The sequence below is a fragment of the Diadema antillarum genome, unplaced genomic scaffold, assembly GCF_040938485.1.
Source record: "Diadema antillarum isolate AM-2024a unplaced genomic scaffold, OU_Dant_1.0 seq00000481_RagTag, whole genome shotgun sequence".
In the NCBI taxonomy this organism is placed as follows: Eukaryota; Metazoa; Echinodermata; class Echinoidea; order Diadematoida; family Diadematidae; genus Diadema; species Diadema antillarum.
The window spans coordinates 3,511,482-3,538,865 of NW_027271445.1; the positions used below are offsets into that span (position 1 = coordinate 3,511,482).

Here is a 27,384-nt window from a genome sequence, read left to right on the forward strand (position 1 = left end):
AAAAACAACTTCTCTTTACTTTACAAAACTTACTTCAACTCTTGAGATGAACAAATTCACATGAATTCATCTCTTTCGAAAAAAAAAAAATGATGCTGCATAAAATCAATGAGTAGTTCCTCCTTACCAACAGAATAAATCAGTACTTACAGTATGCATACTGCACTACACATCTTGTGGACAACAGTTAAAACATCTGATTTTTAACAAATCATGCCACTGTTATGTACAACACACGGTTGGGAAATCTCAGCCCCCACACTCAAACACATACACACACTTACAAACACGCATGGTTCTTATGATCAATGTGTGTGTGTGTTCTACAAATGATCTCTTGATTACGTAGCCAAAAAAAGCCATGCCATGAACAGGGATTACTTGAGCTTTTCTACTGAGCTTAAACTCTGCAGCCAATCATGGAAATACACAGATTTCAGAATACATCGGCACTTCACACATTTTCGAGGTTATTTTAGGTTTTTGTGGCATTTCATCTCCATGTTCTTGAACACTCTTGATTACATTCGCCACTTTCCTTGCACTTCTAGTCTCCTAGAATCTATACATTATGGTCATTTTTCATCATTTCTACATCAGTCAATATTTTTGTTTATTCTTTTATTTTTGCATCGATGCAGATAATTGGGAGAAATGAGACAAGACTATACTGACATGACATACAAGATGAAAAAACAAGGCACTTACTTCTGACATGTCAGTCTCATATTCTGTATATTGCCTTGCCAGTCAATATTCTGTATATTGCCTCGCCAGTCAATATTCTGTATATTGCCTCGCCAGTCAATATACATGTAGACCAGGTCACTATCTGCCCAGTGTGGATCACTCTATCCATCCTTCCTTTCAACAACATTTTTACAACAACCCAGCCACGGCTGCAATTTTTTATACAAGTGTATTTCATTTAGTACCAGGTTTTGAGGCATCTCATCGGTAGATATTAAACTGTATGCACCAATAGCCAAAGGTAAAAATTTCATTGCGTATGATTCCATTATGATAATTTCATATGCTTTGAGGAACACTGACAATATTAAATCTGCACACAAACAATTTAAGTTAGGACCAGTGTTGGAGAGTTAATTGGAGGAATGAGAGAAAGAAGCAAACAAACAGTGCTTTTATTACATCAGCTGGGATATCATACTAACTACACTCTGACTCTTAACCTGATGTGGATGAGCTGATTTTGACATAACACACGTTTCTCATAGACACCCGTCTGAGTATAATCTGGGCCCCATTTCATAAAAGATGTTAGGATGACAACTCTTGGTGGAATGACCACTTTTCACAGCAAACAGCCAATCAGGAAGCTGTATTCTTGTCGTTACCATGACAATAGTCATTCCAGCAAAGAGTTGTCATCAAATAAACTCTTTATGAAATGGGGCCCTGGAGTAGTCCTCGACCGATTAAACCCAGTGTGGTTTATGCTTAACCCTGAGAGATGCTGTAGAATACAAGTGCCACTCCACAGAGTAATCACTCTGTGATGTTATAAGATTATGGCAATACAGAACACTGTAATAGTGACAGTTATGGCCCCATAGAATATTGTGACACTACCTGCACTGTTTAGTCACCGCATCAAATCAGCACCTGACTATCACTAAACCCAATGAAAAGCAAGCTGCATAAAAGAAGCATCCATGATATTTATTTCCCTTTCCTGCTAAGCGTGTACAATGTATGACCCCTGCTTGCTGTTGTTTTAGCACATTCCATATTTGAATGCAAATATCCTCCTCAAGTACTTTACAACTTTCATCAATAGAGCACAGAAGTGCAATGTCATGGCCATTCATCGCCTTGTAAACTGGTTCTAAACAATCTCATGTAGTTCACATATCTGCGACAACAATCGTTGCTAACACTGCTCATACTTGATTCAAACCCACTGCCCAAACCTCTTTGCAAGGATGTCTTTTTTGGAACCAGTACTGGGCTGAAACAAAAGACTGTGACATCATTACTTTGATGCTCTATACCAGTATAATGCTGATGAGTAGGAAAGCATTAACAAGTTTGCTCATCATGTAAAACAGCACAAGGCATTTCCCAATTAAATATCACAAACCAAAACTTCAGAGATGAGGGTTAGTGCATGATATCCAAGCTTTTCAAAAATTAATGATAACTGTGTGTGCACTATGACAAACTTGTGCAGATTGAATACACCAGTACAACATTTGTGTATGTGGCTGTTAAGATTATGGTACCTCTATGAGGTAAATACAATGTAGATCTGAGTTTTTATTAATATTCAAGTCATCAATGGCTTGTTACATGAAGTGGAAAATGATGGTAAACAAGTCATTATCCAGTAAACTTGGTAACTGTGTTACTTGTGCAGTTGGCTTGATCTCGATTATTAGAAGTGCAAAAGTGAATACACAAAGCCTGTGTACTAGACTCGGATACAGACATGAACAAGTGATTACTGTGAACAGCAGAATTGATGCATACACAATTTTCCAAACCTCAAGGATCACTGCCGAATGTTGTCGGCAAACCGGAAGGGAATGTCTTAAGGCCATGACTAGAGGAAGAACCCAAAAGTCTGCTTCTTACTGGTGCATTCCGCTATATCCTCCATCATACTATAATTTATTTGGAAAGAAGTTTGGGTTATCTCAGCCTTCTCAAGGGAAACCTCCTTGCATTGAGTGAAAATCTTTCCTCCGACAAATTTTTCATAAAGGTTTAATTTGAACTGGGATATGAAATTTAAAAGCTGACTACTGTTCAACTAACATAGTCTGAAGTAGCCACTTTGAGAAAATAAGGATTAAATAAACATGACTGCCGATTTCCCTGTTTGGGGTTGAGTTTTGTAGTAAAGCATAAGGCACAAATCTCAAAAATTCAAATGTGAGTAATTCCCCAAGAGTCATTTCATCAAAGAGGGCAGCTAATATCTACTGCATTGCTGCAGAGCATGAAAAGGATTTTTTTTTTTTTTTTTTTTTTTTAATGTATGGAGAGCCAAGCTGGAGGCTGGCGAACTAGCAGTGAATGTCACGACAGAGATCAAATTGGCAACGTTTGAGAGAAAAGACCGACTCACAGCAGGCAGAAAACTTGGTAATGTGAATCAGCAGCAAGGGTTTAAGTCTCTTTGAAAGGATTTGTGCAGCAAACTGAGTTTGTTTGTTTTTCTTTCTTTTTTTTTGGGGGGGGGAGGAAAAATTGCAGGGTGGTGGTGGTGGTGGTTTTTTTAGGGTAGCAGAAATGAAGAACGTTCGATCATAAAATAAAAGAAATTGTCAAGAGAAAATCTTTAACAAGAGTGAGAGATAAAGAGAAACAGCTAAGGACATTGTCATGAACTTCTACAAGGAAAAATACACACACACAAGTAATTGTGGAAAACATTTCTTCTAAAGTGTAACAAAACTAATGCCTACAAAAAGGGGGGGGGGGATTTTGCAAAACTTCTTTCAGATGAGAAACTGTGAGTACCTAATGAGCTTTGCAAACATTTTGCCATGATTTGATTATACAGAACACATTTCCATGAGAACAAAATCTATGAGTACTAACTTTATAGAAATCTTTAAATGATACAACCCAGTACGACTATGATACAACCCAGTACGACTTTTGATCAATCAAAAACAATAATTGTCAAACTTCTAAATCTGAAATTCTAAAGCATTTGTTGCGAATGAAAATTTCTAGCTAGTTTTTTGTCCGATTTTGCAGTAATAAACTTTCTTTTTGGCAGTTTTAAAGTAAAGATCTAAGGAGTTGAGCAGCACAGAAAAAAAAGGCAAGAGAGATATAAAAAACAGCTGGCAACTTTACACTTTTTTTTTCTTTTCTTTTTCTTAGCATATAAAGATCTACAGGAAAGTTACAAAGTAAAAATTTGAGCAAACTTTCACAAAAAGATTTGCAATCCCTGTATGCTGCAATACTTCTACGGGGCCTCAAGGAACAGGGTGCAACAAAGACAGGGCAAGATAAGTGGAACAGGGCTGCACACTAACCCATTTTTCCTACTGGTCCAACCTGTCTGTCGGATCATTAGGTATCCAATTTTTCAACCTTTTACTGGTCTATTCCTGAAAAAGTTACTGGTCTGACAGTGATTTTTACCAGTCAGGGGCCGTCGAACCAGTGCCAGTGTGCAGACCTGGTGGAAGATTTGACAATGCTTTGGTGAAGCAGTCTCTGTACAACAAATGGAAGCACATAAGCACCACTCACTACCATCTACATTGTATCTTTGCTTTGCAAACCTTTGAACAAATCATTGCACATAATGCAAAACTTGTTTTTTTCACAACAAAGTGTTCAAGGACAAAAGACAAAAATTAATTCAAGAATTCTTTGAACACCTCATATATTACTTATGAAGTGACCAAGTCTTTTCAACAGTAAGAAGTATACAAAAGAACTGCAAAAGATTAAGACAACACATGAATCAAATGAGGGTGCAGACACTTTTAAAAATGAATCATGAACAAATACATTGAAGAGTAAGACAGCATCAAAATCAATCAACACTGATTTGAAAATACTTTTGAAAAATGTGCCACAGTCCAATGGTGAAAATTCTGCCCAAAACTCTAATATACCAGTACACATAATTTAATTGACAGCATTGATAACAAGTCAAATTGTAGTGGCCATAGTTATTCTCAGACAAAGAATTCATTACTACAACTTACTGTGGTGGCATTTTAACTCCGTAAAGATTGATTCAGTGGAATAAATACATTGAGCAAACAATCGAATGATCTCGGTTAATTTCAAATCAGCTACATGATTATTGTAACTGAAAAATGGGTATGAATTATCACTTTAGCAGAATTCTAATGGAAATTCGTTCATGGGGCAAAGTGACGGACAGGATTTTCACCATGGATGTTGAGCTTAGAAGACAGAAAAACACACACACACAGCAAACGATTACACAAGACTGTAGACTTGATTAAAACACACAATTTGTTAGTGGTAGTCACTGCTTCAAATTAGACAGCGGAATTTGTGTATTTTGCTTTAATAATATTCGGTTTGTGGTTGGTTTCTTGAGATGAGGGGAGGGTTAGATTCCGACACCGATGATAATGATGAGGAGGACGAGCCTTTGGGCCTTTCGACTCTCGGCTTGGCATGGGTTAGGCTACGGCATTCAATTGCGCTGCAGAATACAGGAGCAGTGATGAAAACAAATGACAGATGAAAAGCAGTTAAACAAAATTCAAGCTGCTCATAGAAAAAGAACTGCAAGTGATATAGCATCAGTGAATACCATTGTTAAAATAAAATAAGAAATATATATGGGTTAAGTTTCTCAAAATTAAACAAAATTAAAGGACAAGTTCACCTTCATAAACATAAGGATTGAGAGAATGTAGCAATATTAGTAGAACACATCAGTGAAAATTTGAGGAAAATCGGACAATTCGTTCAAAAGTTATGAATTTTTGAAGTATTTGTGCAGTAACCGCTGGATGAGAAGACTACTGCAGTGTATGAATAACTTAGATGTCACATGCGTACAACAATATAAGGAAAATATAAAGAGAATTTCACAAAATTCCATCTTTTGAAAAAAGTACACATTCCCCTGACTCGTTACCGACAAATGTTATTAGTAATATCATTCCCCCTGCCTTTAGAAAGAGGCAGGTCAAGTGCTCTTTTATTATGCGAAAAAAGTGAAAATATGTTGAATTTTCTTTTACATTTTCTTCATACTGTTGTACGCATATGACTCACAAGCTGAAGTAGTCTCCTCATCCAGCAGTTCCAACACAAAAATTTTAAAAATTCATAACTTTTGCATCGATTGTCCAATTTTCCTCAAACTTTCACTGATGTGTTCTACTAATATTGTTGCATTCTCTCAATCCTTATGTTTATGAAGGTGAACTTGTCCTTTAAATATTGCATGAGGAAAATTCTTGACATTTATCCATTATTACTTCAGTAAAATGTGGCTCAAACAGAAGAAAATGAAGCAGAAACTGCAAAACACATTGGAAACAGAGAACATCTTTAAAACAAGTTCTGCATTTTGCTGATGCAAATAATGGATGCTCAAATTGACATTAAAAGGGCATAAACTCACTCAGGTTTTAGGATGAATTAATCTAATAATGCAATAGGATTGCTTTTCACTCTACCCCCCCCCCCCCCCCCCCCACCCTTTTCTTTCCCCAGCTGGTACTAAGGGTGGGAAAGAAAAAGGGTCTACACATTTCAACTTTATATTTGAAAGTCTTCACTGATTAGTCATCAAATCTATAGCACTGTGGCATTTCTTTTTTAACTGATGTTGAGATCAACGGATAATCAAACACACTGGAGGGATGTAAAATGACTGTGCAGTCTATATGTACATAGAAATCTACATGAAGCATGGTTCTAGGACACACTACAGCTAATTTTGGTGGGTGTGGCATTTGAATGGGATGCCTGCTTTTTGATCTGTGCAGCAATCATTAATGAAGTTTGTACAGCAGCTCTTTCATTTGCTGAGGAAGATGGCATCTACTGCTTACAATTATCATTCTTAATTGCATTCCATATGCTGATTTAATAATATATGATTAATATTTCTTGCTGAATACCATGCATTCTCAAGTGAAAATCATTGGTCTACCCATCAGTTTTGATGACAGAATGCTGAACTTTTCATGAAAGTTTGTAACGTAATTAAATCTACAAAAAATGTTGCAGTATTTTTCTTGTTTGCTATTGCATTCAAGAGAAAATAGCAGTTGCTAAGATAAGGATGTTTGTTTGAACAGCTTATGGATAAAGATATCTTGGTAGATATAAAGATCTCTTGTCAATACGGAACATGCTTCAGAAGAAATTGAATATCAGAGAAGAAAGAGAAAAAGAATCAAGTGGCATGCATTCACATCAAGAGAATAATAATTGCTGCTAGCACATCTAGCAAATACTAGGTGATGAAATATGGCTGACTATCTTGGGAATTGAGAGCAACAGAAGCTTGCTTACAGCAAAGGAATATTACTAAGAGACAACATGCATGCTTTGTGCCATTTGCCTCGCTCACATCTCAGCCAGTATTTGTAGGGGTCTCATCTTTTTGGTGATGATTTTTCTGAGAATATACTTCTCTGTCATGGCGTTTGATTCTCCTGAGATAGCGTCAGGCATCAGAAATCCCGCCTTGATTGAAACTTGAAGGTTTACATGCTAATAAAATTGTTATTCACAGAATTGTAACATCTTATGAGAATTCTGTTTGGTATTTTTCTTTTACTGCTCATTACCAACTCTCCACAGCAGGTTCTTTTATCAAAATCTCACTTCCTTACCTTTTTTTCCTTTTTTTTTTTTTTTGGTGTTAAGGTTTGAACCTTCTGCGCTTGTCTTCGAAGAGTAAACAGAAGGGGAATTTTCGCACAGAGAAGAAGAATAGCACTTACATTAATAGCTACTACTTAAAAACAAAAGTTCTATGAAAATTCAACATTAACATCAGAGTCATACACTGTATAATAAAGACGGCTACGTCCAGGTAGCCACTGGAATGGTGAAGAATCATCACTGAGCAGCATCATATTTACACTTTGTTATGATTTGTCTCACATGACTAAATTTTTTAAGAGCCCATTACTTAAATCTCATCAAATTCCCTACAAAGTCTCTGGTACTAATCATAGCCTCTGGCTCTACAGCAAATTGGTAGGTCTGGGTCAAGCTGCAGACCAGTCAAAAGTCCTGGAACAAAGGGGAAAACTCGAAACTAGCAACAGACCTAGACTAGCAGGAAGCCTATGACACACAGATAAAAGCAACACCCCTGACCAGCCCTTGAACGGGGTGATACACTTATCTTAAAGACAGCTCTTAGGACTCGCGGGAAGTCTTAGTACTTTAATCTAGGTCACCATAAAGGGCCCATGTCTTAGGCATAAAAAGGAAAAAATTCCAATAACTGGGCCTAGTCCTAGCAAGTGTCCCATTGACTAGATCTAGACCTAGAGGCAAGGTCCAGTCCATAGACCTAGACCGGTGCTTCATCAGAGCTGAAATGACGACCATACTTGGTCTGGCCCAGCCTGAATTCATCCCCACTGGGCCCTTCATCTGAAAACTCTGGCGTACCTGCCAGAATCTTGGTCTGTTCGGACACCTCCTGGGCCAGGGCCCGCCTCTTGACCAGGACCTCTTGACGCAGCTCCTTCTCCCGCTCCAACCTCTGTTTCATGTCGTTGACCGGGGGACCACTTCCATTCCACTCTGGAAGGCTGTATGGAAGAAGAGAACAACAATCACAGATTATGGAGGCCAGAGGAGGAGGAGGTAGAGGAGGAGGAGGTCGAGGAGTAGGATGAAGAAGAGGTGGAGGAAGAGGAAGAGGAGGGGAGGATTAGGAGGAAGAGGAGAAGGAGGAGGAAGAGGGGTGAAGAGGAGGAGGTAGGAGGGGGAGGAGGAGGAGAAGGAGGAGAGGGAGGAGAAGATGAGGAGGAGGAGGATTAGGCTGAAGAAGAGGTGGAGGAAGAGGAAGAGGAGGGGAGGATTAGGAGGGAGAGGATGAAGAGGAGGAGAAACAGGAAGATGACAAAAAAAAAAGGATGAGACGGGAGGAGGAGGAACAGGAACAGGAGGAGGAAGAGAAGGAAGAGGGAAGATGAGGAGGGGGTAAGAGGAGGAGGAAGAAAAAGAAGAAGAGGAGGAAGAAGAGGAAGAGAAGGAGATGGAGGAAGAAGAAGAGAAGGAGTAAGAAATGGAGGATGAGGAAGAAAAGGAAGAAGAGGAGGAGGAGGAGGAAGAAGAAGAGGAAGAACAGGTGGAGGAACAGGAGAAGGAAGAGAAGGGGGAGGAGGGATGAGGAAGGAAGAGGAGGTGAAGGGAGGAGGAGAGGGAGGAGGAGGAACATGAGGAAGAGGAAGAGGAGGAGGAGGAGGAGTAGTAGGACTCTTCTTACATCTCCCTGGGATGCCACTCCTGTAGGCTCTGAGAGGTGATAATCTTGGCCATCTTCTGCACCTTGGCCTCCCTCCTGGCTCGCTGCTCCTCCGTCTCAAACTCCAGCTCACTGTCTTCATCTTGGGCGGGGTTATACCTCTCTGGTATGTGCACCTTGGCTGGGATGCCAAGCTGTGGGGTAGGATGGAAAGTTAATCACATCATTAAAACACATTACACTACCATTCATTTCTTGTTGCTTACTGTCTTTTTACTTCATTTATTTCTTCTTGGAAAAAAATTATCAAAGGATTGCATTGTAGCAAAGGTTGAAGGGCCCTGAATAGGACTTTCAATCTATTTTGGCTAGAACTGCATTATTTTCATTTTCAAAGATATGATACTAAAGTTTTTGTGAAACAGCACAGACAATGAAGTCTACATATTGAAAGAATGAATACATGTAATGTATTCTTGTTGGCCAAGAAATATAGTAAACAAACTCACCATTACTATAGATACTGTGACTAGTAGAACTTAGCCCAAACACAATATTTCTCAATTATGATCAACTATCACTCATATCATAGTGTACATATTCAGGGTAATATGATTAGAACACCATGCAATATTTTTTGTCTGATGATCTCAAAATCTTAACAGGGGCAAAAAGAATACATCAAAACTAGAAAAACATGCTGGAATGTTAACAGAAGATTTCACAATCTCTTTCACTTCAACTGTATATATTATGTCTTCCATGCTGGCAACACTTTGTATCATACAGAGTTCTGAATCAGTGATGAACAACTAATTATGAGACCCAGATAGCAGAGAAGTTTCAAAACAAAACCTGCATAGGAACTTGAGTGTACATTATTGGTGCATATAATCACAAGCATATCAAGGGCAATTTAACAGCATTCTTCGTTGGGACATAAAGAAATAGCGTCACTTTCCACCAAGCCTTGAAAAATCTTGAGTTATCACAATTCAATTCATCACATCCCAAGAGAAATAAAAGATATCATTTTGGGGGCTAAACATGCCCTGTCTAGCACCATTACTTGCATACCAGAAATAAAGAATTGTGATCAATAAAGAAAAGATTTCTCTTCTTTCTTAATAGAGAGACATGACCACACACAGATACAAAAACGTGCCACATGATTCTCAATTAGACTTACAGCACAGATTGTTAAAATGCCAATTTTGATTTTTCAGTAAATTTGTTCTCCTTGTTTCTTCATTTGTTTACTCTTTAATCCTTGTCTACGATAATGGTATTACATGACAACTGTGGGTCATGCAGATTTTGTGGAACACCACATATTCAGCAGGTTGAATAGTGTTATGAAAATCTTCACTCGCAAATTACTTTTGACCTTAAAGAAGTTACTCCTGCATTCAGAGTGCATACAATCAAAGATTATATTAAGTGTATATTGTTCGCCCGTGCAAAGCAATTAGACATCCATACAATTTCTATACATAATGATCATTCTCCTGAAACAGTTACACACGGCATGCTGTATGAATTTTTCCCTGGTAACTAAAAATTACCACGGATCATATCATGAGGATCTCTGCATTGCAGAAATGAGTTTCCACTATATTCAGTTTGATGAACAAACATTCCCTACATTACTGTGTAAATAATTAAATAATGCCATAAATTGTACATTTTGATCTCATGACTTTTGACCTTCATTATATTTGACCTCACTGCTCATCACTGCACCTCTCCACCAAATAAACTCTGATGATAGGTGGTGATCAACTCTTCACAAACATGTCTTAAGCTAGTGCACCAAGAATTGACCTTTAATTCACAGCCTCTCCTGGACTCTTTAATCTGATTTCTCATGCGATGACATCATCAAATGCTCACACTTCAATAAATATTTCCATGCCTGGTTAGATTGATTTCAATGAAGTTGATACACATTGCAAGTATACGTCAAGTGTACATGTGCCCAAGTGTAAGTATCAACACACATAAAAGTCAAGGGGCGTGCATCCACAATACACTCCAAGCTACTCCAGGCATTAAATACCGTGAAGAGATGAGCTGGAAGGTGTAACTCATCGGCTGAAACCATGAAACAGCCTCGCCTGAATCGGCTTTTGGCTCTACGATACGCCATGGGCAGCGAATAGTAGATCAACTTCCAAGAGAGGGACAAAGATTACAGGAGACCTTATAAATCTTACACATAAAATGCTTTCTTTGAGACATTTTTTTCCCACTACTTCTTCATCTCTATGATGTATTCACAAATGCACTGATTTGCTCATGTTCATTATTACACATATGTATTGACATACTATCTACTTTGAATTTCTTTTACATTACATTCGTCAGAAACTATTTTGATTGAAGAAACATATCTCCATGCACCATGGACCTTAAAGTTATGCCAGACCTAAACATTGTAAAATGAAAAATTATACAATTAGAACATGAGCACAAAATAGTCAAGAAAGCAGTTGCCTTCACATTATTCCATACACCTGATAAATCATATCAAAAACAAGAATCCTGTTTTTGAAAAAAAGTTTCCTTTAAAACAGAGGACTTTGCTAAGAAAGAAAATTATACACAAAGGAAGACAAACTGAGTCATAATTTTCCAGGAAACAAAAGAAAAGAAGATGAAAGAGATCACTCACCAGTCCTCCACCGGTCGACTCATCAAACTCGACGTTCTTGAGGTCACTCTTGTAGACAAAGCTAGATCTCTGTCTCTGCTTCTCAGCATCCTCCTCCTCCTCTTCTTCCTTGGTCTGTAGCGCCCTCTGTAGTTCACTCATGGGAAGGTCATTGGCAAGAGCCTACCAAAATAAGAAGACAAGATATTAACTTATGTGTACACAACTTGAAATATCATCCACTATGTCATTGTCATTCGAATCATATACATCGTATTCTGTATTTGACAAAGAAGAAATTTTTCCATGATTTCATTCCACTGCCAGAATTTGGTTCATTTTAGGTGTGCATGTTCACTACATGATCAGAGGGGACAAAAACATAGTACATATTATAAGTGTTGCTCAATACAATGGCCGCGAATGAAAAGTCAGCCTGACTTCTGTGTAAAGAGCTCAGATCTTGTCAAAATTCTGGATTAAGACCAGCTAAGACAGACAGAAACAGCAGTCTTCATGACCTTTACAGACAGGTTCATGTAAAATGATCTGTTTACTGAAAAATCTGCAGATAGGTGATCTTTACAGACAGGTGGGTCTGTAAAGCAGGTTTGGAGTATAGCAAGTTAGATATCCATTTATCACTGCTTTAACACAGTAATGTGAACGATCCAACACATTCTGTTTTCTCTATACTTACGATCAAGTTAGATGCGTATTATCCAAAAACAAAGAGTACATTGCCCTTTTCTTATAGAAAAAAGAAATACAACGAAGTCACTGCATAATGCATAAAAGCACAGAAAGAAATCACACGCAGAAGTATTGCCAGTAACTTGTCTTGAGATTTGATGTTGTAGTCATATTGTACGACAGGAGAAGAGTCACAACCTCATTGCGACAAAGTTGTTATATTCACAAGGAATGGCAAAAAATAATATAAAATAAAATAAGATAAAAATCACAGCAAGCAAATCAGGGCATGAGACAAAGACCATGCTCGAGACTAGAAAATTAATTTTACATGCAAAGATGTGTTAAACACCATAAAAAGTCAGTCAACAGATTATCATGTATGGAGCATAAAGTGCGCAGTGTAATTTGATTTTTGAAATGATGGTAAGAGCACGATTATCTGGTGTTTTTTGCCAGCATTTCTAATTCTGTGTTTCAATGTTAACCATGCAGTTAGAGGGCAGCATTTATAAATCATCGAATTTGTCCACATCCAGAAGCTTGGCGTAAATGACGCATGTTTAGCTGTAGCATGAATGAATACAAACTCAACAGCTTCAAAAAAATATTTAAAAAAACGAAGAAAAGCTAGAGATAAGTATGTAGCTCGTTTTATAGCAACTCTCTCTTGGAAGAATGTATCTTGACTTGAATTACCTCATTACCTATATTCCTATCTATTTTATTGAACAAGACAGGAAGAATATTACGTATCTACATGTTACATTAAATGTACTTCTACTACTACAATTTCTCCTATTAGTAACAATATATTTGAAGCATTTCAACAGTTCATTGTTCAACAAGAGAAATCTAATACATGTTTTGTTTTGGTCAGGTTTGAGTTTCTTCAGTTTGTCTCCCTTTACAAATGAAAATTTGTTAAGATCACAACTGCTGATCTGTAAATTAACAAACAGATCAGCAGTTGTGATCTTAACAAATTTTCATTTGCAGATGGAGACAAACTGAAGAAACTCAAACCTGAGCCTTCCCCCCTCTGAATAATATCTTTCTTTCATTTATGTTTTTTTTTTAGGGTGATTTTATTTTTCTCCAATGATAGTTCATAATGACGGTAAATCAACTACCTGACATACATGTATCTGGAATCTAACTGGTTCAAGAACTCAATATAAATATGAAACCCCCACAGCAACTATTACTAACGACTTCAGAGCTTTCACTTTCTATGAAAGACTTTATCTCAAAAGAAAATCAGCACACCACTTCATCAAGGTTGGAATTTAAAGAATCTAATTTGAAAAGTCTGGGTAAGAGCTCCACAAATGATAGATGATGCTTTGTGCTGTTGATTAACCCCGCTTAACTCTGAGGGCAACCTATTGTTTGGAATGTCAGATGGATTTTGCTGTGATAGTCCCATATGGGCCTTACACACTGTGCATTCATACTCCTTTAATACACACTGTGCACCTACACTTCTTAAACACTGTGCCCCCACAGTCATTACACAATGTGCACACTCCATGCGCATACATGTGTACACTGACTATGATCTGGTGCTTAAAATTATGGCTTACAATATACCACCAGACTTATTCTTGGCTGGTTAGTCCAGTTTATAGCAGGAGGACAAGAAAGATAAATAGTGAAATTGGAAGAAAGAGTGAGAGAATTTAAAAAAAAAATGACTGGATGAGAAGACAGTCAAAGTGAGCACAACAGAGAGACTTTTATTTTCACTGCATGCAATGTGTCAGTGCATTCCCTCCAACACAACACCAGTCAGTGCCAAAGCTTGGTTAATCCTGTAAAGCAAGCACAGCATATAGCACAATTCATGTGAAAATGTGATAAGACAAGACTGCTTGCACAGCATGGATTACAGAGGTCTATGCTTCAAAGGTATTCACAAGATTCCCATCTCATACACAGAGAGATGAGAAACACTGTGGTGTGTCATATTGTATGTTGTTATTTTCACGTACAGATATTTTTGTGAATGAGGAGGTCACAGATGTTTTCGCGAGATGTGGTTTTTGCGCATTAACACTGATGCTAACGTAAATGCACTATTACCCTAGCGCATGGAGACATTTTTGCATGTTGTTAAATTCATGATCTAACCGTGATTCATGAAATTCATGAAAATTAAACCCTCGCGAAAATAACAGCTTATACAGTATCGACTCTTACCAATCTGTGATTGGTAAATTTCCAAGGAAGTAAAGGCTGCTGCCTATTTTGGCAAGCTATCTAAATTCCTACCAAAATTTCTTTAAAATGATCTACATGACTACATTGCATACCAAATAGAATGGCATGTCTTCAAATTTCATTTTAACTTTCTGCCAGGACTAAAAAGGTTAGAATTTATCAATCAAGCTTCTTTTACACTCTGAGAATGATTATTATCTAATTTTCAGTCACTCTTCAGGATTAAGCGTATCATGAGATGTAGCATAAACTACCAGCTGCCCATTACCTGTAAGGAAAGGAATCCCCAAAACAATGAGGAAAGATTAACTTGGGCATGAATCTGTTTATAATCACATGGAAATATGTAGATCTCTTTGGGAACGATTCTGTTCATAATCCCATGGAAAGGTGAAAATTAATTTGTTTATAATTAATCAATATGTTTATAGTCGCATGGAAGGTGGAGCAAAGCATTTAACTTTTATTTCCGGTGTGAAATGTGTTAACATGCGACAAGTTCTTGGATGCCAAAGAATGATCTGTAGAGGGCGCTGTTTGCATTGTGAGTGGTTTGAAGAGGCCTCAGGTTGTTTAGCACATGCAAGAGATGTGAGAAGGTAGTGAAGGCACAGCCCAGGAATGCACACAGTGAAAGCCATACAAATACAAAAGGAGGTGCATGCCTTTTCCCACACGGAGGTGGGTCGGTAACTGATCGGGCCGTCCAGGGTGTAGATTCGCTTCTGATGCATGAGGGCTTGATCCCCGTCATTCTGGGATGAGGGGGACTGGGGAGGGAGGGACGCTGACCGCGAGAGGGCAGGGTGGTGGGGATGTGAATCGGGATGCAGCGATGGGGGTTGAGACTCCAGGGGGAGCTGATGGTGTGGTTCTAGGACCGGGTGTGGTTCTACAAAAGGGTGTGGTTGTAGGACCGGGTGTGGTTCTACAAAAGGGTGTGGTTCTGAGACAGGGTATGATTCTGGATCGGGGTGTGGGAGGGCTTCTTGGTGTGGGTAAGGTTCTGAGCTGGGGTTGGAGAAGGACTCTGAGTGGGGGTACTGGTGAGGATCTGACTTTACAGCATCTTCAGTGGAAGGGATGCTTAGGTTGCCAGGCAGGGACTTGGCCCGGGCGGATCGTATGAGACGCTGAGAGGCACTGGGTCTTCTCTTTAGCTGGGACTATAACGGGTCAAGCAGGTTCACACCCATGACACATTGGTAGGGGAGGGGGCGGGGCGGGGCGGGGCAGTGGCAGGGGAAAAACAAACAAGTGAGGGAGAGATTTCATTAAATGATTGATGAGTTACATCTACTCCATTATTAACCCGTTGAGGACGAGTCCCGAGTATACTCGGGCAACAGGTGTATGGGAAATACACCGCATGTTGGAAAAAAATTAGCCCGTCCTCAAAGGGTTAAACCGGTCTGAGCTTGAATAAGGTGTGAGGTTAGTATTAATAAATCACAATATCATACAGATTAAATATAAATAAAATAATGCTGGCTGCAATGAAGCAAGCATGGGTGGGGATCAATCCATGCATGGATAAATATCAAAACATCAAGTTTGGAATCCGCCTGACATCACCATCAGATCATTGTATCATTTTCATCTATCACAGATATATTTGTGGTACCAAGAGACACATGTTTTACAATGTGTGATACAAGTTTATGTAGCTGAATCTGATAAAACTTTTATCCGATTGGATACAAGATTCAGAATAAGGCTCCTACAGATGATAGACATTCTTTATCCATTAGCGTATGTATAAAGTTCCCTGCACAATCAAGCAAAGCTATGTGTGATCTAACTGTTGATACAAACACCAAAAAGCAACTCAGTTTCTATGAGATGCAAAGTCAATATTGCCAATGAAGCAATGTAGGCTTGAATCCTGGATACCCCCCCCCCCCCCCTTATATCAAGAAAAAGCAAATACAGTATATGTCCCTCAGGGTGGCACAAACATCATGACTGTCATGTGAATGACTAATTGGTTTCAACTTCACTTTCGTGAGAAATTTCTAGAATGCCTGCTTTGGTTAATTTACTCCTCCATAATGTAATCCTATGCTTATGAGATCACTACATCAAACTTTATGTATTGTGGGGCCTTTCCTCTAAGGTAAACCAACTGGTAGAAAACTCTGTGAACATTCTAGGATCTTAGCATCTCTGATAATAACAGGGATGATATAACAGGGGTTTTTTTAAAATCAGAAATCAAAATTTTCAGGTGATTTTTATACATGAAAATAGCAAAATGTGTTACAGACTTGAAAAGATGAAAATATGAAGTCAGATTTAAATCTCCAGAATATCATGCCTGTTAGAAGTTTTCTCTACATTCCATCAAACATGCAACAGGCGGTGGTGGTGGTGGTGGAGGAGGATAAACTTACAGCGGGAGATTTGCCAGGCTTGATGGCCATGACTGGTGGTGCGTCCATCTCAGTATCAGAGAACGCCTCTCGGTACGACTCTGTGGGGGGTTGGCTGTTTAGCAGACGCTCCTGAAAGGTTGACAAACACAGTTAATCACTGGTAAGAAAATGGTGAAAATTCCCTAATTTTGGAAGGCTTTTGTTATTGAAGTTGAGAAATCTGTACCCCACTCGCATGTCATTTCTCCTTCTTAAGCACACAGAGACTGAAGTGAAGCCTTTTGGCTGCCATGGCAGTTTTGTGCATAAATAAACTTGGTTGACTTGAATTGAATTGAATTGAATTGAATGGAATTAAATTATACATTCAATTAATGATTGATAGTTTATATCTCCTAATTTTCTTACACCAAGGAAAGCAAAAGCTGACCACTTTAATAGTGACAAAATGCACAGAATGGCTTTGTTAAACAAAATTCTCATAATGCCCTACAGCAAATATTGAGGGTTCCAGCAGCTCATCATCTTTCATTTAACACAAATTATTTAATGTAAGACTTTCACAAAACTGCTCTTTGCCAGAGTAACAAGTTTTCTGAAGATGGCTCCCTCTGCAACATCCATTTGTATTCCCGGTCATATCACATTTGTGCATCAGAAGAGAAGAGATAAAGATAAACTCACTGATGCTGATTTACGTCGATTCTTCTTCTCTTCATCAAGGCCTGGTTTCCTCCTCCTCTGAACACCACTGACAGACGAGAAGCTTCTTACCGAGCTGTTGTCGGAGTCAACGAAAGCTAGGAGGAGCAAGAAAAGATGATAAATGGTTTTATAAAATGGGTTCAAGAATGTAGCCAATTGGAGGTGCTGAAATGAGTCACGTGTGCTTGTATTAATTTCTCACTAGCATCCACGGCTGACGTCACAATGTTTGCACTAGCAGTGTGCACTCAATCAGTTGTTACAAGTGCGTCGCGCGCTACTATACGCACTGTCAATCCTGTAAACAACTTCTAGTTCGGGCTGCTGCCGGCCGGCCTTTCTTGTGTGCATAACATTATGTGGCATACGTATACAGTACTCTTATACGTACAGTGGCATGTGCAGGATTTCTGAGAGCGACGCGCTTGACTCTCTCGAGCGAGTGCTACATGTAGCTGACTGGTATTGACCCACAAAGGTACGTGAAAAATGCTGTTAGTTTTCGACCCATTTTATAAAACAAATGATGCACAGGATTATTTCGTGGCGTTAGTGGAGATGCTGCTCAGTCTCGGGTATTTACAATGTAGTGCAACATGCACTCGGCTTCGCCTCGTGCATGTTTCACAATTGTAAATACCCTCGAGTGCGCTACATCTCCACTAACGCACTCTATCCTGTGCATCATTTGTATAACATAGCAACATTGGAAGGCATGTTCTCTAGCACTTATTGACAGTCTTCTCAAGATCACTCTGTTATCAATTCTGAGCTGGTGAAATATGGTGTCAACATGGACTACTGTAAAACATGATAAATTCACGGCATGAAATTTTCGGGAATTTGAGCTGACCGCCTTTTTCGCTGCATGAAATTTTTTTGCGTATTGCCGCTGGCATTCAATGCATATAGTGTAGACAAGAACTTTCGTGTGCATTTTAATTTCGCGAATCTTAGGGCTCGCGAAATTTGCGATATTAAAATGCATGCGAACATTTCGCATTTTACAGTATCTTAAAATCTAAAGCTTCTTGTTAATATACAGTAACAGCCTTTAAATTTACATGATATATTTCACAACTCAAAAATCAATGTACTCAACACTTGGTCATTCATATTTGATTATCACAGTTCACTATGATTTTCACAGATATCGTATATTCCTGTAAATTGTTATCCTACATAACTTTCTGTTTGAAGAAAGTACATGTAATTCTTGACACAAAAAGTATTCACACATTGTCTATGTCATACTGAAGTACCATGCTTTTTCTGAAATGACGACCTGTCCTCATATCATACCTTTTCTAAATGGAGTTGGTCCATAGAGGGAGGTCTTGCGTTCTTTCGGCATTTTGCTGTCTTCCGACAAATAGGATGACTCAGAGGGTGTGGGCTGGTAGCTGTTGCCATGGTAACCATAATCCCACTGAGGTTGTCCATTGTATGCATCCCACTGACCTCCATCATACTGTGCAGGCCTCTGCTCCTCCTTCTGGCTGGGCACCCCCGCCACATTGGTCATGGAACTGGCCGGAGATGGCGAAGCATAGTACTTGCCATCAGGATAGGACTGTCTCATTTGTGAGGATGGGGGTGGCTGGGTGTTAAAGTCCTTGGGAGGGGCAGGATGAGCAAAGCTTTGTGGAGACTGTGTTGCATAGTTTGGTTGAGGAGCCGAAGACTGCAGCTCCAAGAGCTGCTTTGGAGAATGCTTCTTTGGGGGCGGGTCGTCAAACCCCTTTGGTGAGAGAGAGGTGTAATGGAACAGTCCAACAGGCGTGAGGTCAGAGGTCAATTCAGGTGACTTCAGAGGTGAGGTAGGTATTTCCTCTTCCTGTTGACAGACAAATGAAAACAACAGTCTTAATACTCTGGCAAAGACTAACATGACTTCAATCACTAAAAGACTACCGAGAATAGAAGATGAGGAGGAGAAAGAGGAAGAGATAGGAAAAAGGAAGGGAAGGAGACGAGAAATGAAGGAGGACTGAAGAAGCAAAAGGTGAACAATGAGGATGAGAAGATGAGAGCAGAAGAGAGAGAAATTGAAAAAAGAAGAAGTACGGAAAGAATGAGTGTATGAAAAAGGAGAACAAGATTATGAACATTAAACACATAAGACAATGTATTAACATCACAACCCTAACTCTTACTCTCTATCTACACATGTAGCTTCCTTTCTAGAGTGTTTTTTTTTTTTTATGGTAGAACAGCAACCACCACATGATGGAACCAAAATTTGACACAAGTTGAAGACAAGAATATAGAAAAGTTCTGTGTTCATATTTCCCTCAGGTTTATAAGCCTTGTGGTTTTCACATCATACATCATACTGTAAAACGAGGACCATTCGTGTGCCTTTTAATTTCGCAAGAGCCAAGATTCGCGAAATTAAAATGCATGGGAATGTTCTTGTCTACACTATACGCATTGAATGTTAGAGGCAACTCACAAAAATTTCGTGCCACAAAAAAGGCCGTAGGGCTCTAATTCGCGAAAATTTCATGCTGCAAAAATATTGTGTTTTACTGTACATTGAAAAGTATGTTGTATCTTACTCCGTGGGAGATGGGAGGATGAAGCTTGGAGGATGCCCTCACCTGACTCTTAAAGCTCTCTTCCTGATCAAACGGGTGTGGCACTGGTTCCTGGATGGTCTCTTCATAGCTGGTTCTGACTGGTTCCAGGTCCCTCTCCATCTCCAGCCCAGTCTCTGGGTACTTCTCACCCGTATCCAAGTCTGTTGACATGAAGGATCTCCCTGATCCCTTTCCTTCAGGCTGCTGGAGGGGTGCTGAGAAGGACGGCGGACTGAGGACTGGAGCTGTGTACTCGGCATGGACCAGGTTTTGTTCCAATGGTATGGATCCTGGATCCTGGTGTACATCGGAGTGCCTTGATGGGACCCTGATATGGTCCAGGGAGACATCATTGGATCCCAACACATCATCAAAGGGTGGTATGTCAAAGGAAGCCTGCATCCCAGGATCTTGTCTGACACTGGACTCATCGGCACGATTATCCACATTCATGCTACTATCACCGACGTTCCTGTCATAGTGTTCTGCCCCACCCCCGTATCCATGACTACCATCCCTACCATCCCAGCTCTGATTGGAGTGCTCATTGAACCCCGCTGGAGCCTCGTTGGGGTAGAGTTTGTCAGACTGGTCTCGAAACGAGTCCCCGTATCTTGGCTGTGGCACACCAGATCGAGGATCTCCGCCCTGGCCCTGGTTGCCATAGCGACTGGAACCAGTGGCATACACCCCAGGACTAATCACCTGACCCATAGCACCCAGACGGTCAGTCTGTGGATCCAGATAGGACATCTTGCTGTCCCCCGCAGGTGTGGAATCCAAGCGGTCAGGAGTGGACGGTATTGTGGTCAGGCTATCAATGTCCACTGTCTTCAGAGTGTCCAGATCGGTCACTGCGTAAGGGCCGGAGAGGAGAGCTTCCCTTGAGGACTTCCGCTGGACAACTCGTCCTGGTGATCCTGGCAGTAACACAATTTTAAAACTCCAACATCAGCATGGTTATCTACATATTTTGACAGATAATGTCCACTATGATAAACAGTAAGACATTTTTGATAATCAAATCAATTTAAACAGAATTCATTTAACTGAATGTAAGCACAGCTTTCAGTGCTTGGCTCTACAACCACAACTGCAAACTAAAAATTTCTAGAAATAAGCTCTAAAATGACCTGTTTTTACCATTGGAAAAACTACATCATTACAGGGCGCTGTCTTATCAAACTAGAAATGTCGCTACAGCAACTGGTTATACCCCCGCCAAACAACATTTCATAAGCTTTGGTCAAAACAACATTTCATAAGCTTTGGTCAAAACAACATTTCATAAGCTTTGGTCAAAAAACTGAGGAAGTAGTTAAATCCGCAAGATCTTTCCTTGATCTTCTGCCATTAATATGCCGTTACCATGGCAACGTACTTTCGGGTACTGTCGAAAAATACGTCTTGCACATCTACAACCAAAGGCACACATCTGCACCAAGTTTCATGGAAATTGGGCAAAAACTGAGGAAGTAGTTTGTAACACAAAATTTTCCATCATTTTGGCTCATAATATGTGAGCTGTTACCATGGCAACATACTTTTTGTCACTGTCAAGAAATGTGTCATGCTGACCTATATCCTAAGACAAACATTCAATATGAATTCCATGAGAATTGGAAGAACACTGATGAAGCAGTTTTGCCATGAAGCATTTTGCCCTATATTTTACCAATAACATGCCGTTACCATGGCAACGCACTTTTTGCCACTGCGGAAATATGTGTCTTGCACATTAACATATTCAGATGAACATCTGTACCTAATTTCATAAAAATTGATCAAAAATTGTGGGAGGAGTTCGCGACGCAAGATTTGTACCCATTTTTGCCCATAATATGCCGTTACCATGGCAACGTACTTTTGGGTACTGTCAAAAAATACGTCTTGCACATCTACAACCCAAGGCACACATCTGTGCCAAGTTTTATGGGAATCGGTTGAAAACTGAGGAAGTAGTTCGCGACGCAAGATTTGCAACGGACCGACCGCCCGACCGCCCAACCGCCCGACTGTCCGCTGATTCCTATATACCCCCTTCAAACTTCGTTTGGCGGGGGTATAAAGATAAAATCGATTTAAATTACCTTAACACACAGGCTGCCATAGACTTACAATAGAAATCAACTTTATAATCAATTTTATCTCTTCATAAAACAGGGCCCTGAAGGTGCATATCTTCAACCAAATAATTGGACAGCTGTTACTCAAAAGTGGTAAGGATGACACATATCAGCATGTAAAGACTATTCTGAAACATTGCTAGATCTTTCTGTGAAATTTATTCTGCAATTTGTTGAACATATGTCCCTGTGATTCCGTAGTATAAACAATTCAATCAAATACACTTCATGGTCCCTTTTAACAAGCAAATCCAAAGAAAGAAAATGCCAGTACCTACTCAGTAATGCTGATGATTCATCAAAATTCATTTCAAAAGCATCTTTTCACAGCATGCAAGCATAAGGCAAGTTATATCTCACTGCCAGCAAATAGTCTTGGTATCTAAAATAAGCATAAAGTGTGACCAAGGCAAGCCAAAGTTTGGTATTAGTAGCCAAATTCACCAGGTGAAATTAAACATAAAGTGGATTAAGGTGCCTAATCTACACCCATGTTAGAAGAAGCAAATGACTCAAGTCGTCACTTCTATTACGCAGCACCATAGGAAATATCTAACGCAATACCACAGAATCAAAGCAAAAATTATCAAAAGTCAAGGTACATTGTAGTAATATCTTTAATTGTATGTACAGTATACTGCGCTTAGTAGAATATGACACAAACGATGCTGCGATGTAGATTTGATCTTGCAAAAACTTGAAATTTATGCGATGCAAATAGTAAGAAATGAGTACAATCGTAATAAATGAATTTTGGCTTTCACAAAAACTACTTCACTTTTCATTCTGTCTGGTTCCCAAAACATGTTAGCAGACTATTAGTGACAAGGTTAATAAGCAAGGTCCCACACAAAGATGATTTTTCTACTAAAAAAAAAAAAATTAATAAAAAAATAAATACTTAGACACTACACAGCAGTATACAAGCCACAAGAGATTCCCACATCCAGCTTGCTTCAGTGTTAGTATGGTGAAGGCAGTTCATCCATGTTAGCAGCACACAGAGACTGGTGATCCTTTCTCTACCATGCAGCCAGCATGCCACCCATGACAAGCACACCCACCGCTCCCTTACCCAATGATGACGCACCACTCCACCCACTATCCTCCTCATTATCACCTTTGGCCTGCGTGCGGCGCAGCGTGTCCATCTGATTGGCCAACGCCGTGCGCTGTCTCTCCAAACCGTTCATGACGGACTGAACGTGGGACACCTCTCTCTCCATCTGTAATTTCTCCTTCACCGAATCCGCAGACTGAAAGAAGAACGTGACACGTCTAACCTAGTCTTCTTTATCGTCATGGCTACCAGCATCAAGGGCAGAGTACAACAGTTTTAAGGTGTGAATTTTCTTCAATTTGCCTCCCTCAAACAAATGAAATTTGTAAGATCGCAAGTGGTGATCTGTAATTTAACAAACATGTCGGAAATGTCGGGAAAGAGGAACCATGGGACTCGTACCTGTCATCTACTGAGATGACAGGTTCGAGTCCCATGGTAACTTTTTTTCCGACAGTTTAATTTAATTACAGATCAGCAGTTGCAATCTTACAAATTTCATTCGTTAGAGGGAGACAATTGAAGAAAATTCACAATGTAACCTTCACCCCTCTACTTAATACAGTTGAACCTCTCGTATCCGGACAAGTTGGGACCGGGGCTCATCCGGATAAGGGATTTGGCCGGATACGGGAGACTCAATGCTTTATACATGTACATATACAATGTACATACACATGTACTGATGTAGCCCATTGTAGTACCACATGTAGTAATGTGTATACTGCAACCTTTTCATTGTTACACTCAGTAACAGACCCCAAAATAGAGGTTCGTGTTTGTAAGAATGAAATCATTTTCTTTTATAAATTCTTGGGATGATTTACCTAAATAATTATTAAGAAATGTATCAAGTAGATCTTGAAAATAAACAGTACGAGTCGACGAAAATTCGCTTCAAAATTTTGAGTTTTCAATATCATTCGTTGCTCAGCCAATGACTTGAAACAATGCATGTCTATCTAGTCATATCGACGGCTGTGTATGGACCTATGTGTGGCAATGCCATATGAGAGGACTCGAGCGCATAATCTGTCCATGTTCTTGCGATAATTTGGGGATGTTTGGGGATGTTTAAATGTCTGAAGGTAAGCAACTTGGAAGGAAATTTGATGTAATGTATGTTAATCATGTTGGAAGTAATATGTAATTCATGTGTGTTTGTGTAGGAGTTCTCAAGGAGTTGGGAATCCCCCTTTCCTCCCATAATTATTTAAAAATTAAAAAAAAAATCACGGCGAGATTGCGTCCGTATAGTAGAGGAATCCGGATAAAGGGAGGCCGGATAAGAGAGGTTCAACTGTATTCTCTTGCATATATACAACAGTTTTCATATGATAGCCTCCTGATGAGTGAAGGTAACACTCTACTCTTTGAAGTTGGCGTCATTAAATGCATCAAGTCAAATCAAGTCAAACACAAGGTAGGATTGAGCTTTATGAAAATCGGACAAAGTTGAAAAAGGCAAAGAATTCTAGTGTTATATATTGTCATGACACATTTATGTTGACAGGTGCAACCATTGTAAGCAAAATTGATGAGTTCGTGACGTAAATGTCTCAAAATTCTCTCACTGTTTTATACTTACATTATCTTCATTACTGCTGTGCATTAAAACACTGATTTGTGACAAAACTTTTCTGCTAGACTGAATGAATCAGTGTGCATGTACTCAACATTCAGCTTGAAAAACGAAGAAAAATATTGAAGAGAATGGCTGTTTTAGGAGACTAAGGATGACCTTAGACTGACCTTTTCCCTGCTGATGTCCTCCATGCCTTCCATGCCAGATCTCATCAAGGCAACCTCGTGTTCAATACGCCCATTCTCTGCTGTGATCTCTTCCAGCTCCTGGTGTCATACACAAAACACCAAATATTATACATCAAACACCAAATATCAGACATTAAGCACCAAATATCATATATCAAGCATCAAATATCAGACACCAAATACAAATGTTGTACACCAAACACCAAACATCGTATACCAAACACCAAGCATCATACACCAAACACCAAATATTGAACACTAAACTCTAGTCACATGAGTAGGTCATTATATATCAATCTTACATATATCTATGATCATATCCCTTCATTTTACATATATCTGTGATAATCTAACTCAACTTGCTCAAAGCAGCTAGTGTGTGATATGAATAACGATGTTTCTCGTTGAAAATCACACATGAAATGTATATTGTTGTAAGATCCAGTGCTATATATGCAAGGAGATATTGACACAAAACATTACCTGTGAGAACGAAATAAACAAATTGCTTACATTCACATTATTGTGAATTCAATGTGGAAATATGTTTATGTTAACTGCTTTTCATACAGTCTTACTGTCTAATAATTCAAATCTTGTGAAGATTTCTTCATATCTAACACAATAAATCTTATGACAGCCTCACAAATTTATGTTTCCAAAAGCTTTGACCAGCTACAACTGACAGAACAAACAAAATCACAAATCTAAACAGAACACTTAGTAAAGAACTAGCTTTAAAGGCCCATAGTCCCGGTAGTGTAGAGGGCGCTGTTGATGATACTGCCGATTACCGTTAGCATTGATACGAAGACTGCCGAAGTTGAGCTGTCATCAAGATTAAAGCCTGTAGGTGTTGCTAGGTAACGTTGCATTCGTTGTCTTCTCTGCGCATCACGCAGTCTGTAGTAATGCCAGGATGCGTGTATATGTGCTTCTTATTATGACATCACAAAAGAAGTTTGCTAAAGCTGTCATCCCCCTCAGCCAAATCATGAGCCAAACTGTGATCGAACCACTGACTACAGTGGATCGGATTTCTTCAGACTCGGGAAATGGGTCACAGCGGAAGCGCTAAAGAGGAGTCGATAGTGTAGGTCTCTATAGGAAACTTGCGCCGTGCGCCTACCTACGCATTTGACTAAACCACTGAGACTATGTGCCTTTAATATCAGGGCAGAGAGATATTGGAATGTAAAGTTGACCCCTGACCTTTGTGCCCTGAGCCAGCTGTGACCTGACCCGGGTCAGCTGTCTCTCCAGCTGTCTCTGCTGCTCCTCCACCCTAGCAACCGTCTCCTGGTCCTCCCACTCCTGACTGATCTGCTGCTCAAGTCTCTCCAGTGTGTTCTCAATCTTATCCTGGGAGATAGACAGACAGAAAGACAAAGCACTCAGTCTTATTGTTGTTCTTGTTGTTATTCTTGTTGCTGTTGTTGTTGATGATGATGTTGTTCTTGTTGTTGTTGATGATGTTGTTGCTGTTGATGTTGATGTTGATGTTGTTGTTGAAGTTGCTGTCGTTGTTGTGGTGGTGGTGGTTGTGATATTGCTGTTGTTGGTGATGGTGGTGTTGTTGATGATGTTGTTGCTGCTGTTGTTGTTGCTGCTGTTGTTGTTGTTGTTGCTGTTGTTGTTGATGATCATCATCATGTTGTTGATGTTGTTGTTGTTGTGGTGGTGGTGGTGGTTGATGTTGTGGTTCTTGATAAGAGGCTTGTCATGGTTAAAGGCATAATCTGGTGTGGCTAGAGCTAGTCTTTGTCAAAGATCCTCTTGATGTATTTATAGCAAGAGTAGTAAGCAAAGGGTTATCGGGTAAAATGGAGTCCAGTGAACAGCCTGAGGCAAAAAGAGGGCCTTGAATACAAGTCCAAATTCCTCTAACAGCCTGTTTAGGGCAAGCTGAATTTGCTATAACACACATTTCCAATAGACACCTGCCCGAGTATGGTCGGGACTCATCTTCAACGGATTAACTTACCCCCTTGAATTACTGGACTTTGCTACTAGCACTTGACGGTGAAAGTCTAAACAAATCAGCAGGGATATGTTCAAGGCAGCTTGCAGATTTAACATTTTCCACTTTCAGTTTATCTATCAAGAATCTAGCAATGCCATTGGTTGAAGTGTGGATGCCTACGCCTTCTCACACAGTCACAGTAATCCCCCACAAGCATGACCCACCATTTGCACTTCTCAAGCTAAAGAAAGAGAGAGGGAGAGGGGGGTAGAGGAAAAAGATAGTACAGCTTTCACATTCAGACA

At 39.6% G+C, this 27,384-nt stretch overlaps 1 protein-coding gene across 1 annotated transcript; it reads right to left on the bottom strand.

Moving 5' to 3' along the window:
• Window positions 1-8,943: 8,943 nt before the first annotated feature.
• Window positions 8,944-27,296, bottom strand: LOC139733528 (uncharacterized). The gene is made up of 10 exons (XM_071644338.1): window positions 27,270-27,296; window positions 26,329-26,478; window positions 25,096-25,194; window positions 23,404-23,539; window positions 20,179-21,077; window positions 18,878-19,412; window positions 17,555-17,670; window positions 16,889-16,999; window positions 11,601-11,762; window positions 8,944-9,120 (listed from the first exon to the last, which is right to left on the bottom strand). Exons 1-10 carry the CDS (start codon window positions 27,294-27,296, stop codon window positions 8,944-8,946), a joined length of 2,412 nt encoding a protein of 803 aa, XP_071500439.1.
• Window positions 27,297-27,384: the final 88 nt, after the last annotated feature.